Raw genomic sequence first — 16,532 nt, forward strand, 5'->3', positions numbered from 1 at the left:
TGTAATTTTCGCGATCCCAACCTAGCCACATTCTATTTATGTCATTCTACCTTATCAATCCTTTACATAGGCCATCCTAAAATGAATTGACCCATTTTTAAATTGAATGAAGCTAAAAAGAACTCTTAACTTTTCACCTAAAGTACAAACATTCTGGTACGTTTGCTAACCGTAAATATGAAGGACTTTCTTACCCCAAAACGCAGAAATGTGTTACCCAATCTAGTAACTCTATTGAAAATGCGAGCCCATTATAGTCAATCCAGTCCTGAAAATGCGACCCCATCCAGCGGCACATCCTCATTAGCCTCTAATAAGGAAGTACTGCCCCCCCCCACCCCGAGGGGTGAAAATGCGAGCCCATTATAGTCAATCCAGTCGTGAAAATGCGACCCCATCCAGCGGCACATCCCCATTAGCCTCTAATAAGGAAGTACCGCCCTCCCCCCTTACCACGAGGGGTTGTAGGCCATGGCTAATAAGGATCCTTTGCAAGGGTCTTAAATGACGCTTTATGCCAGGCGTAGTTAATCGATAGAAATCGATATCGGAAATCAATCGATTTAATCCTCGAGTGATGTCCATTGATAACGGAAATCGATAGAAATCGAAGTCACACACACAAAAAAATTATCGCGGACTACACTTTATTGCATTCCATGTTGAATATACTAATTTCACTCACGTAATATTTGTTTCAAAAAAGCTGCATTGAAAATAGTGCCGATACTCCGATCTTAATAAATAAAGGAACGTGGCTCTGTCAACACTGAATCGTACAAACTTCCCATTAACTTGGTGACCTTCATCAGCAACAGCAATTTCGGTGCACTTATTAATCCCCGTTTACAGACCCCTTTTCCCACGTATACAGGATCGCTGCAATTCTATCTCATTAATTAAGTGCCATTCAATTGTAATTAAATTTTGATGCTTTTAACTCTACTAAACTCGCATTGATTATGCCCGTTACCTTTTATCTGAAGTTGCTTATTATGTTTTTTTCTTTTTAAAATTTCTTTCGCTACTTCAACCTGGCCCTGTATAGACTTTTCAACCTTCATTGGTTTATCTCGTCGTTTCAGTCCAAAGCTAACTGCATACTAAGTAAGTTCAGATTTCAATGTAAAGCATGTCCATGTGAACTAAATCTTCGGTCATGTCGGCGTAGTCTAGCAAACACTACCCTCACAACCCCAAAGAACATCTAGAAAAGAAACCAGTAAAAAAGTATGGGAACCAGCATACTATTGACTTGGCTCGGGTTCGAATATAGTAAGTGTGACAAGAAGGCACTCGCCCCTGCTATTGGCTACTAACTTCTGATCGCGTGATTTGCCTGGTCACTCCACAGGCATTCCGGCGACAAGACTTTAAAATTCACGAGTGTTCATATCATTTGTTCATATCATATCAAATTGAGAGGTTGTGTATCGGTATGTACAAACTACAATGGTGGACTAGCGTAAGTCCTTGAGATAGTCAAAAATATTCGTTACTACATCTTATCTTCCTAATTTTTTTCTTGGAACAATCTCACAGTTTTAGAAATGCCTTTTAGTCCCCTCTTTTTTCAAAAAAGAGTGCTGAATTGCCAGGAAAAGTTTTAATGCAAAGGTTCGACGTTTGTCGGTTGGGGACAGTCCGGGCCATATCCTGCAATTCTGGATACTCGATAACGTCGTCGATAATTGCTTCTGATGTCGACTTCGAACTGAGAAACTCATTTACTACTCTTATTAGAGCCTCAGCGGATTTAGTCCTCAGTCATATTCCGTGAAATAATTCAAGGCAAAGAGTGACTTGATACAACAAGCGAACAGGTGATAGCTTCGGTTGTGAACGTGTCTTATTGGGGGTGTTGACCGACATATCGGTCGTGTATCGGCCGAAAATCGATCGATTGTCGGTCGACATAACGGTCGACTGTCGATTGAGTATGTTGAGTATCGATCGAGTGTCGATCGAGTATAGGTTGATATGTGGCCGAACATCAGTCTACCGTCGGTTGACAGTCGTCCGCGATAGTAACGGAAGTGTGTCGGTAATGTATCGGTGAACCGTCGGTCGAGTATCGGTAACGTATCGGTCGAGCATTGGCACCGCCTGTTCAACTTTGATACGGACCTCTTCCGTAGCGCTTTTCTCTTTGTTTAATACCGGTGGCGTAGCTGCCTTTAAGCCATTAAGCCAGGGCTTAACAAGAATTTGGGTCAAAATCGCAAAGCAAAAGAACGTGAAACTGCAACTCAATGTCTGTTGTAGATGGCATGTAAAACTGGTACATACTTCACCAGGAAAATCTGTCGTTTAACGCCATCTTGGTTTTTAAGTAGATTCGTCGTAGGGATCCCCTTTGTTTGCCCCAATCATTTAGGATAAAAATTCGCTATGCACTATGACACGGGTGAAAACTAGTCATGATACGTGCGATCTCCGATACTGACAGAACGGCTGATCTCTAGTTCTTGTACTGATGACGGTCGACCGAGGTGTCGGCAGAGTGTCGGTGAAATGTCATTGATATGTTGGTGATCCGTCGGTGAAGAAAAGACGACCAAAGACCGACTGTGATGTGAAGTATATATGAAATAATTCATTTTTGAACTGCGGTTGTAGATGAAAGTGAAGAATGATCATCGCAGTAATTTTTCCAATTTAAGCAATTGGAAAGAAGAAGCCTGAAAAAAATCAGGGCTTCAACGGGATTCGAATCCGGTGGGGGCCTTTTTTTTTTTAGGCTTCTTCTTTCCAATTGCTTAAATTGGAAAATTTACTGCGATGATCATTCTTCACTTTCAAAAGACCGACTATCGGCCACAGATCGACCGATACTCGACCGAAGCACGATCGGTGCTCGATCGACAGTCGACCGGTACTCGATCGATAAATAACCGACCTCGCGACCTCTATGTAATACGCATCGGTGCTCGGTTGCCCAGAAAATGAAAATGATCCGATATATCGACCGATGTCGACAGAGAGTCGACCGACATATCGGTCGACACCCTCCATAAGACACAAGATCCGGATCTGATCTCTGGTGTGAAGCACTTAATGCATTTTCTTTGGCTCCGCGGGTAGAAGACCACGACGTCCAAACGTTCAAATGATGAATTTGTACTGGAAAGAATCCGCTTCACTCTTCATGATCACTTGACAAGATCATGATGACAAGAGTTGTATGCTTAATGTTTCAAGTAAATAAAGTATTTTTCTATCGGCTGTCTTTCCGCGCGGTGGTTTATTACTGAATTTTGCTTCGGCCGATTGCCGCAAGTGGCTGCCATCCAAAAAAATTATTCAACGTCTACTTATTTCCAGTTTCTCGGTCAAGTTTGTTTTGTTTTGGTTTTCACCTCAACCAATCACAAGGCAAAAAACCGATATCCAGAAATGGTTATGGCCCGGACTGGGGGATAAGGCTTGTTTAGCTAAGCGTCACAGAATAAATGCAAATTTATCCATGATCGTAGTTTTTCTACATTGATATTCACATTAAAAATCTTTAACCAAATTGACGGGGTAGGCAAACACAACATTGCTGGTTTCTAATTTAAGACTTGTTTGTCGGATGCCATGTTTCCAAGTATAACCATGAATTGTATAGACGTGTGATTTACAATGATCAAGAAACAGTCTTTCCTTTGCGAGTTTCTAAAGGAAAGTTACCCCCGGGCCATAACGGCAAAATTTTTACTCCAGTACTGATATTTCTCGTGTTCATGGTTATAAGCGTTCGAAACAAGGATATTTTGCAGAGACTGGTCATATCTGTGGCAGCCCCCAAACCCGTCTCGAGGAAACTTAAACCCACAAAACAATTTTGAACCGGGCGGTGCGATACAGTCCTTTTTGAGGGCGCAAATCACAACCCATTTCATTATGTGCCTTTGTACTTCATCCCTGTTTATGTAAACCACTGCACTGGCCTGAAGCATGTCCTTAACTGCGCCTTCTTTCATCATCGGAAAGTATTCAAGCATGCCCGGTTGAGTAGCGGCTACTATAGAGTGGTGGGTTGAGTCGAGATAAAACACTGCGCCTGTATTGTGGCGGGACATAAGTTCTATTACATTACTGGTTAGGTTTCCTAAGAATTTGACAGATGAATCAAACCACATTGTTCCATCAAATTCAGAGAGCATTTCTTGAATTATCAACGGTTTCCAGGCATAATTTCGCAGGTAACGAACGTGCTCAGGATACACATTAAAGTCGAATTTTCTGTACACTAGGTCAGACATGTTTTTAACTTCATTGATCTGCTCATCGCTTAGTCCAAGATCGTAGAAAAAACATTTCGTTCCAGGGAAACTCTTTCTAAAATCTTCTAAGTGAGGTTTGAATTCGCCGTAGTGGTTACTCGAACATGCGGTCACAGGAGTCACGAGATCTAAAAATGGCGTCTTGACATCAATGGACTCGATTGGCTTTCGCTTGAATGTTTGATTCCGAAGAACTCTTCTTATTACAGCTAGAGTTGAATTATCAAAATTGAACTCTTTTCCAATTATAGAAGAGTTAAGTCTAGAAACATAATGGCCGATTTGGAAACGTTCATCACCTGGAATTTCCGTAGCTACAATTTCTTTAGTGCTGGTAGCAACACCTTCCGTGGCGTTTACAGTCCTTGCTCCACCATGATTTTGACCGGCCTGAAGTTTGGATGAATAAGGAATTGTGTAGCGTGACTTGAATATCAAGTAACCAAAGAATGAACCAATCAAGATGGCAAGAAGCCAAACGTACCTCCTGCTTAAGTTCATTCTAGCTTGAGTAAGGCTTTAAGGAAGAATTTTATCTACAAGGTATAAATGGACACAAATAAAAAGTCAGGAAGGTGTCTCTTGACATCACACAAAATAATATAACCAACTCAAAGCAAGGTTTAGGCCCTGGTGGTGTAGCAGCACTCGCCCTTCATAAACAACGCTTTGCACTAATGACGTCACAAATTTCTGGTCTTTGCTGTGACTCAGACATTGAACCTGACCAGTATAAGAGTTTTGTATGGGAAAGGCACGTTCGCCAATGAATTTTGTCGTCTTTGAAGATTTTTTACCGTCAAATGAAACAAAATCCAGCTTGATTTGCACGACATATATCCTAAAATAATCAACGTGTGCCAAGACAACTTTGAACTTGGAAAAAAACTGTACAGATGAGTGATTTTATTTCTTTTGCGGTGCCATTATTACTGTGGGCGAAATTAAGTTATAACGGCACTTAACTAAGAAATACATGGAGAGCAGGGCTTCAAAGCTGTTCATAAAACGGTGCATTTGGTTAAATTTACCAGCAACGGTTGCCCAATTTTTTTTTTCGAGTGGTTATATTATGCCACTTGGTACTACAGGATATAAACAACAACAACTTTATTGATTTAGTCGACATGAAGATTTCAGTACCAAAACAGTCAATACAATGACAAATGAAACAAAGTAAAATAAAAGTTAAGTAAGTAAGAAAGGGACAACAACTGTATATTGAATATTATCATAAAAGAAAAATTACTTGGCTATGTACGGCTTCTACGCTACTTGTATGGTAAGAAAGTTTAATTAGAGTTCGGATTTATAACAATTTAGAATATGTTTTCATCGCACATAGACATGATATATAAAAATAGTGCCTTGCAAGACATATTCGTAAAATTACTGTTTATCAAGTATAGGCTCTCCAAGAAGATACCCCTTATATGAGAAAGTGATGAGTGAATACATTTCAACAAATAGTGGAATTCATCGCATATTTCGGATCTATTACAAAGGTGGCAAAGCCTCTCAACTCTGGGTATCTTCTTGTATCGCCCAGATTAGGTAGCGAGTGACAAGAAATCGCATTTTGGTTACTGCCACTCTTGTCTCAAGGTTCTTTATTGAATCAAGATAAGATTGAAATCTCACTTCGTTTTTCAGTTCACTATACAGACTTATTTCCAACTGAGGAGTCGAATTTATCCTTGTTCAAGTTTTTCGACCAATATTCCTGGTATTCTTTAAACAAATTTCTTTTAAACATTCTAACCAGGAGAGGAATTGTCCTGTAGTCAAGGTGGTAGATTTGAAGTATAATCACTTAATTTGGTAAATTGTAATAGGTGCCTTACAGTAGTAAACGAAGATTATTTAAATGGATGTTTATCTGTAGGGCGCTGTTTAAAATTTGGTTATTTTGTAAGGTAAGTAACCTAAAGAAGTACTTAAAAACTAAAATTAAAATTGTAAATTGGTTTTTTCCCACGAAGCACTTAAGAGTTCATATGAAATCGTTTAAACGTGTCCGTGCGCTCCAGATCGAATTGGAATTTGGAAGTGTTTTTGATTTTTGAGGAGAGGGGAAAACCGGACTACCCGGGGAAAAATCTCTCGGAGCAAGGGAGAGAACCAACAACAAACTCAACCCACGTATGGTGTCGACGCCGGGATTTGAACCCGGGCCACATTGGTGGAAGGCGAGTGCTCTCACCAATGCGCCACCCTTGCTCCCCTGAAGAAGAAAAACGTCCGAGTTCTCCCTTCACAGCAAGGTCACTTCCTTTAGAGTGAACCTCTAAGGCCATTTTGCATACCTCGTTCTGCATATTCTGTATGGTACCTATCTGGCCGCACAACAACAGAACAAACTTAAGGGTGTGTTCCTTTCGGCGAATCCAAAAACGGATTTTTGATCCTAGATTTGCCAGATTTCGCGGTCAAAAGGAACGTGAAATCCGAAATTGGATTTGTAACCTTGGTAACCTTTCGCCAACGCGTGCAATATGCACGACAGCCTCTCAAAAAAAGACGTGTTTTCTACTGTTTGACAAATTATGCGATTATACCGTGCAGAATTTAGTGGTCGGCAGTTCGAATAGCGACGATGGAACATATAAAACAGACAAAGAAAGAAGCGCATTAAAATTGAAAATCATCTAAAGAATGTCGGCCAGTTTGATCCAGTTCCATAGCTCGGATTTTTTTATGTAACACGATCGAGTGCCTGTCGCGTCTACAAGCGAGTTTGTAGTTAGATAGCAGTTCATTTGTTACTACTTATTTCTGATTTCATGGATATTTTAATGTACCAGGAACAATCTTCTAATGTTTTCAGATGTTTTGCGGCAAATGACAGCAACGAGGAAACTCTACGGCCTCTATGGGAATACTTCAACTGGAAATACCGCTGGATCATCTGACTAATTTCGGATCCACTGTGAATGGAACAGCGTAGATCACTAATCCGTTAATCTGGATTTGGATTCTTCGGATTTCAAATCCAATGAATCCTTTTTCAAAAAGGATTCACCAGATCAAAAATCCGGATTTGGATTTGCCGAAAGGAACGCGAAATCCGTTCTTAGATCTAAAATCCGTTTTTGGATTCACCGAAAGGAACACACCCATAATGTACAACTTCCGGTTTGTGCTAATGTTGGTGTTCTTTTCAGCTTAGAAATCCCGCCACAGGCTTGCGAAAAGCGAATACAAACCCGATTTTAGCCTTAGCAATTTCGGTTTTGGAGTATTACACAGCCAGAAATGTCATGTTTCTGTGCATCGAGTGCTGTCTGACTGACACAGAATTAGAGATCAGATTTCAGTAGCCTTATTTGATCAGGTCCCTTTATTTGAGTTAGTTGGACCTGTTTTTGCTCCCTGGCCTTTTACATTTTAGAATAAAGCCCAAAATATTTTAAAAACGCTCATTGCGAATTTTATGAACAATTCTCATATCGGAAACGCATGTTGCTCATACAAAGCCTTTGAGCGGAATGCCAGAATGAGCCACGCGGGGAGTCTAAGATGACAAAACCTATTTTTGGTAATAGTGCAAAGCGCTTTTTGCCAACCTGGGTTCAAGGCGTCGACACCTCACGTGGTTTCAGTTTGCTGCTGGTTCTCTCCGTTGCTATAAGAGGGTTTTCCCAGGGTTAACTTTGGATCTATCGGTTTTGTCAAAAAAAACCCACTCCCAAATTTCAAATCAATCTGAAAAAACCCTTCAAAAGAGATTTAGGAATTCTTAGGAATATCCTAGGGATCCCTGAGAATAAAATGTGTGAATTTTGACCTTGGAATTACTAAGGCTGCTTGTATATGCCTATTGCAGCTTAGGCCAGTGACAAGACATGAAAAGCAAGTCCGTCTCAACTTAATTCTCAGTTCTCGACTCCTTTCCTACACATCTGTAAATTATAAAATCTTTTGTTTTCATACTCCCCACAATTTCCATTCATGCATTGTCGCTATTATTGAATCGAAATTTAAAGGCATTGTAGTAAACTTCCACAAAAATCGCTTATAATTTTAGGAATTGCTAGGAACTCATGCCTAGGGATTAATAATTAAGAAGAGGGCTGCGGTTGGCATGCCCGTTGGCATGTCAGCTAAACTTCTGTTTAATAAATGCCCTATTGCTGGTTTTCAGTGTCACGCCATTCAAAATAGATCAAAATAAAAATCAAAACCGTTCAATAGATAAAGTCCAGAATCTGGGAAATGAAAGAAGGTACATATGCAAAGACCCTCGCCAAGATTCAGGTCAAAGGAATATTTCGTGTACGAGATATCTGAAGAAATGTTTTACCCAAACTTATAGAGGTTTGTGTGGAGACGCCACGCTGGTGCTGACCTGGATGAGCTCCAACATGGCGGACGGAAACCAACAGAAACATCTGTTACCGAGTTTTGCTACAAGAGCGTGAATTTATTCTTCGAGAAACTCATAAACATTAAAGCAATACTTCTTCTAATACACGAAATGTTTAGATAGAAAAATTTCCTGAAATAAGTCATGTTTTTAACCTACATGACAGCTCTTTTGGCCGTCATGTAAATGCTGCGTCACGCAAAAGTTTAGAAATTCAAGCTTACTCTATCACAAAACTAAGAACCCTTTTGAAACGAAAATTTGTATGACAATTAGTTTTCAGCTGCTCTAATGCATCGTGAAAGTAAAATCTCGGTAGGATCGATAGTTTTTTAGTTTGAATTTTTAGTGATGTCATGTGTTAATGGGTCAGTGGACAAGAGCCATAATAGTCCTATTATGGCTCTTGGTTTGGATGAATGCGAACAATGCGAGTTCCAAATTGTGAAATAGTGATGGAAACGCAGCGGAAACTAATCCAGCAAAAATCAATCCCTATCCATAAATGGTTTCAGCCTAAATGAACCAGGTATCTCGCCGTGGAAACAGACAACAGGAAATAAAACTGCAAAGCACATTTTCGTGACTCAATTTACTTTAATTTGTTTATTTTTAGCTTTCGGTAATAGCTGCTCCTGGATAGAATGATTATCATCAACATCGCTGAATTCAAGCGTAACATGCCGTCCAGAATTTCAAGATAAGCTTTGACCGTTATTTTTTGGAAAGGTTGGCCGCGAACTATAAAGTAGAAAGTGGTCGGTATCTTCGAAACTTTCAGTCCCATGTCTAAGTTTCTCACGCGGCGAAATCCCATGGCTTTTCAATGTGCGTTCACTCAGAAAAAGTTAAGTGTCTGCCAGCAGGGTCACGCGATATCTTGCAAAAGACTCCACTGTCGTCAAAACTTGGCTTTCCACAATTCTAAAATACCCACTAAATGGTTACAACTCGCTAATGGTAGGGCATTAATTTTCAGTTTTTAAGGACAGTGCACTGAGATGAAATTAGTAGAAAGAGCTTTTCAACAAGTATTAAACAGTGGAGCAGTATCCAGTCCACGCAGCCTCGTTTGCAATGATGCCATATGCTATGACTCAGCAAAAAAAGGGGCGCTTTCCATTCAACAAAAATTCCGGTTTGAAATTTCGGAAACTTCACGTGCTCAATGGAACGGTACATGCCGGTTGCACAGACCCGACCCAAGCCACCGCGCGTTTTGTTATTGTGGCTTCTCAGCACACTCATAATTACGCTCTAAAAGAGAAAAGTAAATACTGTTTATATCCTAAAGAACACTCGACTGTCGAAAAGGGGCGGTGGAAAACTAAAGGCGGAGGAATCCTATTTCGTGTAGAAAGCCTATGAATGCAAGCCAAGGTAAAAAATTCTTGTGAATTGAAGCGATACGTTTCTCAGAATATTCGAACGATTCGAAGCAATTCCTGGAACTGTACGGTAAATAAATTCGGTGTTTTAGCCAATTTGTATTCAGCCAGGCTTTGTTGTATTCATTTCAGCTTAATCGATAAATTGCTTTAGTTAAATATCGTCGACGTACAGGTTTCAGACAACGCTGATTCTCACGGACTTTTATACAATTGTAGCTTGATTATCTCACACACTTTTTTTCACCTACGTGTCGTTTTGCGTCAGTTATTTGACACTGTTAACAGCAAATATCAAAAATCGAAAAAAATTGCAACTGATTCAAACTCTTTGAGATGTCATGCTTTACTCACAGCACTTCACTTTCCATTGCAAACTACTTGGTCTTGTAAGCAGGATAGAAAAGAGCGGTACTGGGGACAACTATTTTGGCAAATGGAAAGGGACATTTTGGTCCGACCGACCAAAATGACCAGACCGGTCACAGTGGACCACCTTCAAAGCTGGTCCCGAATATTCTGGTCGGACCAAACCGAAATGGTCCGTTCCATTTGATGTACCAACCGAAATTACCGGAATTTTGGGTTGAATGGAAAGCGCCCAAGCTATTCTCATGGTAATTTTCAGTCCTTAATATACTTTTTCCCTTTGGACAACGGATGAATGCATAATTAATGTATGGGGTTATACGGAAATCTTGCCCCGAATTTTTTTCCTCCACTTGATATGTACAAATATAAGGAAAGGAAATTCGTACAAGTAACTGACCACGCTGTCAATGATAGCTTCGATGTGCGTGGAAACTAGCGTTAACCGAGTCGAGATGAGCTTTTTGCCGTAGCAGTATACATGTGGTTGACGAATGTTTTGTAGAAAATTTTGAGTGTGTAATTTGATCTCAAAATTTTGACTGTTTTGTTTGTTTTTGCAGGTTTGAATTGTTGGCGAATGTCACGAATCTTCGAGCAAAGCGCTGTCGTCTCGCGTTTCATCATTAGCCACTCCTTTTTTCTGAAATCTAAACTTACCTATTACTCGCTTGCAAAATGTTTTTAACATTTTTATCCTTATTCAAAGAGAAGGAAAGAGCTCCCGAAATAAGAATGCTTTTGAAGTTTTAAAATTTTTTTCCTCCGTGTCACGGGTCTTCGAGCAAAGCGCTGTCATCTCTAATCGTTACTGGATTCACCACTCACTGTTCTGAAATCTAAACTTACCTATTACTCGCTTGCAAAATGTTTTTAACATTTTTATCCTTATTCAAAGAGAAGGAAAGAGCTCCCGAAATAAGAATGCTTTTGAAGTTTTAAAATTTTTTTCCTCCGTGTCACGGGTCTTCGAGCAAAGCGCTGTCATCTCTAATCGTTACTGGATTCACCACTCACTGTTCTGAAATCTAAACTTACCTTTCACTCGCTTGCAAAATCCTTACAACCTTTTCTTCCTTATCCAAAGAGAGGAAAAGAGCTCCCGAATTAAGAATCTTTTTTAAGGTTTGTAATTTTTTGGCAAATCACGGGTTTTCAAACGTTGCGCTGTCGTCTCTGCGCGTACTTCTGCATTCGCCAGTCTTTGTTCTGAAATGTAAACTTACCTATCACTCGTTCTCAGAAATTCTTATAACTTTTTTATCCTTGTCCAAGGAGAGGAAAAGAGCTTTCGAATAAACAATGTCCGGAGTAACACAGTAAATCTTGCCGCAACATTTGCATATGGTTTAAGAAACGTATTTAGAGCTGAATGGCCGAAAGAAAAAATCGCCCCAGGGGAGTTTTATTCATTTAAATGAGACGACACGCATTCTTGTCCCCAGAGCAGCTCGGTCACAGCAAAAATATGCTATACTTATTTGGTGTTTTCTTAATTTTAAGTTAAGGAAGTTTTATTTTATTTCTGGCCAATTTTTGGGGGGCCAATTATCAGTAAATTGCTGACCCCATTGGCATACTCGCTTAACGTTTCATTGGTTAATGCCAGAAGTCGAGATTCGCCGCAGGGGAACCATTGTTCTAGCGCCGCTTTGATGTACTTCAGAAAGGCAACAACATCGACCAACGCAGGGGCGGATCTAGGGGGAGGGTGCAGGGGGTGCGCACCCCCCCCCCGTGAGATGACCTGCGGTTTTCTAATACAACTGGTATTCTGCGGAAAAAAAAGTGGTTTATTGGTGTTGAAGTAGAGCAAGAGACGAGTGCACCCCCTCCTAAAAAAAATCCTGGATCCGCCCCTGCAACGTCAGCCACCTGAACAGCAACAACACTAGAAAAGTCAGTCAACTGCCAACCGCATTTATGGTAAGTAATAATAACGCAAGAATTTATATAGCGCCATTTCCGTGAGCTCAATGGCACTTTACAATAATGGTGTTTCTAAAAAATAAAATAAATAAAAATATTTGACTTATTACAGAGAATATATAACAGTCTTGGAAATAAATTTCTAAAAAATAAGATACAATCGACTTGCTAAGCTTAACTAAGGAAAATATATACAATAAAAGCCTCTGTAAACGGGGATTACTAAGTGCGATGAAATTGCGGTTGCTAATGAATGTCACCAAGTTGGAAAGTTTGTTCTATTCAGTGTTGACAGAGCTGCCGCCGTTCTCTCTTTTTTTTTTCTAGACCGGAGTATCAGCAGTATATTCAATGCTTTTGTAGTTTTTTTGAAGTAAATATTACTTGAGTGAAATTTATTTAGTACATTCAACAGGCAATAAAGCAAAATACAGTGGCTAGTACAATAACTTCAAAACAAAAACAAAAGGAGGTCATCTAATTTCTTTGCCACATTCCCGCTTTGTTGTGTTGGTAGTGAAAAATCCATGGCGCACGCTTGCGTTCTATTTCCAGTCCTCCCTTAACTGCACCGTCAATTATATCCCAGTCCTCACCACCCCACGTGTCTTTGTTGAAGAAATTTTTTGAAAACCCTCCGAAGGATTCCCAATCCCTTTTGTACATTGCTATCGTGCCATAACTATAGTGATACCAGACGCCTAGGGGCATATTGCTATTTCCACCACAATGCAGAAAGATGATTTGAGGAGCGTAGACTGTCCTTCCTTTGAAACAATGCTGAAATCAAAATAAGGTAATTGATTAGACGACGGTGAAAGACCAATCGGAGGACGATGTTTACCTGTTACTAAGTTAATTCTCCCGTAGATTAGTAACTACCTTATGGTTTATTGTGACCCAAGAAAAGCCTCGCGTGCCAACTACTCTGCCGGAACATTAAACACTTTAGTTAAAGTGGTACAGAAACTGGCAAGAAAAACTGTTATTTTTAGTATGTTTAAGATGGTTGAAAGTCACTCTCTTCTAGCTATCCATGACGCCGTCCACAATTACCCGGATCAATTTGAAATGTGTGGACTACCCTTCTATAAGCAAGGGTCCTCAATAGGGTTTTTAAATCCCACCATCCCGACCAAAATTTTCCCTTTATCCCGAAATCCCGAACGTTTTTATCGGTCAATCCCGATCCCGGTCATATTTGGTAATTACTTCATAGTCACAGCATGATGTCCAAATTAACAGTGTTGGGGGAAACCTTTTAAAACGTTTTCGAGGCGAAGACGTCATTTTCAGATTTATCCGGATTACATTATGGACGGTGTAGGCTTATATTGGCAGAAATCTTACCTTACGTATATCACTTATGGTCTGACTTCCAATATCAAGATGAAGATCTATAGTAACAACAATAGCGTCTGGATCATCAACCGATTTTATAGCCTCACTGAAGGACTTAGTCCTCGAATAGGGTCCAGGATTTATGATAAAATGGTAATTCTTTAAGATGCTTCTTTGTAAAGCCTTTTTAATATCAATATCGGGGCTTCCAAAGTCATATATAACAACGTGCAAATGATCATCATTTGTTTCTTGCACGATCTTTTCAACGTTCTTTATAAAATGATGAACCCATCGACCCAGATTCTTAGCCGTGAGTATTAAGTAGACATCAACTGTCCTGTTCCACTGCAGAGCGTCAGGATAACATAAAAAAGAAGCGTTTTTTCCATGAGGAACAAAGACATATTCTGACAAGAAGTAGTGTGTCCCATCAGTGATATCCTTAATGACAAGCTCAAGTAGATATCTCTTCCCTTTCTTAGGATCGTCTTTCATCTCTACGCGCTTGATGGTGTTGAATTTGTATTTCCTGCAGTTTAAAGGAAACTGTTAATCTATCAAGTACTGTCTTATGTGTTAAATAAACGCTTTTCACCGCGAGCTTGTTATTAAGGGGGCAGTCTAGGGGCTGTTTTTTGAATATTTCCGTCCTTTTTCTTAAATATTTAATCATCAATTTTTAATTCATTAAGAGCCATAATGGGAGTCCTTGGTTCAATTAATTTTTGAGAATAGACCTTTTTACCGATGCGGCGGCCATATTGAATTAATTCGATTTAAGGAGTACTATAGGATGCCCAGGGGGCATGAGCACATTTCATTTGTATTTTCGAGCGCTTTTCGGGACATTATTCTTAAAGTTTTCTTAGAATAAGATTCTAATGGGAAAAAAGATCCTTGTGCTGTGTTTGGATGTAATAATGATCGCCTTTTCCCCGAGAAATATGCGGTGAAAGACCATATTTCTAATACTAAACTAGAAAAAGGTGATCATTATTACATCCAAACACGGCTCAAGGATCTTTTCTCCCATTACAATCTTATTCTAGGAAGACTTTAAGAAAAAATGTCCCGAAAACCGCTCGAAAATACAAACGAAATGTGCTCATGCCCCCTGGACATCCTATATTACTCCTTAAATCGAATTAACTCAATATGGCCGCCGTATCGGTAAAAAGGTCTATTTTTGGGTTATTTCTCAAGTGTTTTTAAAATATTAGAGGGAGAGATGTTTGAAATTTTGGAAAATCTTGGGAAATACCTTAAAATTCCGAAAATAAGCCCTTCCAAGTATTAGCCCCCCAAACTCGTAACGCAAAAAACCCTCCGTTAAATCGCCCCTCCAAATATAAGCCCCCGGGGGAGTTAAAAAATAAAACAAAGCAAAAACTGTACAGTAACACGTTTAACAAAGAACTATTATGTATTTGCCAAATGATTCCAGTCAAAAAGTGTCACAGTATAGTTCACTCTTAACTCTCAGCTTGGATTTCCTCGTTCCATATAGGGCTAGTTGGATTTTACTAATAGTCATTATTATCAGGAGACTATACAGGCTCCTGTCACTATAACATTTCTTAGAACCCCTTCCCCCCAGAAAAATACTTGCGATTGTGCTGCCTTTCATTGTTGACAAAGCAGTATCCTTGTAAGACATTATAAACAAGCGACTCACCCTGCGTAACTTTTCTCAAGTGCAGCTGTGTATCTGTCGACTACCGAGCGAGCTTCTCGTTCTTCCAAAGGAAATTCAGCCAAAAATGCTGCCCCTCCTCTTCCCCTAGTTATTCCATCGACACTTGAATAGGGTAAAGTGTACGTTTTGTGGACATGTTTACGAACTCCTTGATATTGTCTAAAACCGGCTACGTTTGCCGGATTAAGAAGATAACTGGGTTTGTAATCGCAAAAATTTAATGCGTTCCTCACTGCTGAGCTTTCTAAGTAAGTGATCCTCTCCGGCTTCATGTGTTCGCCTGCAAATTTAAGGCGTATTGATTCACAAGCAAGTACGTCAGGCAAATCGTCATCGTAAACTTTCATTTCAGCCATGTCACTGTCATTTTTGAACAGAGCAAAAAAGTCCCCAGGGATAACTTCAAAGACATTTTTATCGGGTCTTTTCCAGGCAAGTTTTACTTGAGGACCATTGTTATTTCTAATTTCGCCCCGAGCATACACTATGTCTATATAATACGCATGTTGGGCTAACAACTTCACGCTTAAGTTAGCAGATTCTAGAGATTCATCTTTGGGAAGCTTGCCTGTTGGGTAGCCGTGTGCGATGTTCGCTCCCCCTTTCCAACTAATGCTTTTACTTAGCCAAACCTCCACAAATCCATTAGTCTCAACGGTGAAAAAATATTCGCCAGTCACATTCGGTCGAAGAAAACCCAGCAAGTGAAGGCCGGTAATTTGTTTTGCATTTGAAGAGATGTTAACATTGTCCACGATGCCTCGTCTATCTGGTGCCTTGGGAAAGATTGGAAAATTGCAAAGTTTTTCGAGACTTTGTAGGCACCTCCCTTCCCATGTATGCCGATTCAAACCTTTAAAGAACTGGTTTGTTTTCGTGTCGGTTTCAACTTCATTCACCAGCAACTGTTCCGGGAGCGCCTTAGTACGTTGGCGACCAGAGAAAGAGAAAAGAACCAAAATTACATACAGGGCGGTGAGGCCAGCAGCTATCATAAATGACGTCTTAATACGAGATATGCTCACAAATGATGTCTTAACGCGAGTCATACTCTACCGTCAGCAGGTTTTTCATAGCCACAGTCTGATAGTGCATTATTTCATTTATATTCATTTGCCTTCTGCACTCTCTGACGTCACGAACGTGTTGTTTCCAAATATATTTCCACAAAA

The 16,532-nt window shown here is 39.9% G+C and overlaps 2 protein-coding genes across 2 annotated transcripts in view; both read right to left on the minus strand.

Moving 5' to 3' along the window:
• Nucleotides 1-3,453: 3,453 nt before the first annotated feature.
• The window catches only part of LOC140939038 (uncharacterized), a 63,887-nt gene continuing 50,808 nt past the window's right edge, over nucleotides 3,454-16,532 (minus strand). The window contains exon 2 of the mRNA XM_073388596.1: nucleotides 3,454-4,804. Coding sequence (XP_073244697.1) covers nucleotides 3,669-4,769 — 1,101 coding nt within the window. The 5' untranslated portion in view covers nucleotides 4,770-4,804 and the 3' untranslated portion in view covers nucleotides 3,454-3,668. The remainder of the gene's footprint in view (nucleotides 4,805-16,532) is intronic.
• On the minus strand, nucleotides 12,296-16,509 carry LOC140937649 (uncharacterized). Its single transcript, XM_073387204.1, has 3 exons — nucleotides 15,340-16,509; nucleotides 13,671-14,193; nucleotides 12,296-13,100 (listed from the first exon to the last, which is right to left on the minus strand). The coding sequence occupies exons 1-3, from the start codon at nucleotides 16,407-16,409 to the stop codon at nucleotides 12,798-12,800; spliced, it is 1,896 nt and encodes a 631-aa protein (XP_073243305.1). The 5' UTR covers nucleotides 16,410-16,509; the 3' UTR covers nucleotides 12,296-12,797.

This window comes from Porites lutea, chromosome 5 (genome assembly GCF_958299795.1).
Source record: "Porites lutea chromosome 5, jaPorLute2.1, whole genome shotgun sequence".
NCBI lineage: Eukaryota > Metazoa > Cnidaria > Anthozoa > Scleractinia > Poritidae > Porites > Porites lutea.

Coding starts and splice junctions, on each gene's coding strand:
- LOC140937649 (XM_073387204.1), bottom strand. CDS start 16,409: ATGACTCGCGTTAAGACATCATTTGTGAGCATATCTCGTATTAAGACG. Junction 14,194..15,339: donor CTTGAGAAAAGTTACGCAGG/GTGAGTCGCTTG, acceptor TTTAAACTGCAG/GAAATACAAATTCAACACCA. Junction 13,101..13,670: donor CCATAAGTGATATACGTAAG/GTAAGATTTCTG, acceptor TTTTGATTTCAG/CATTGTTTCAAAGGAAGGAC.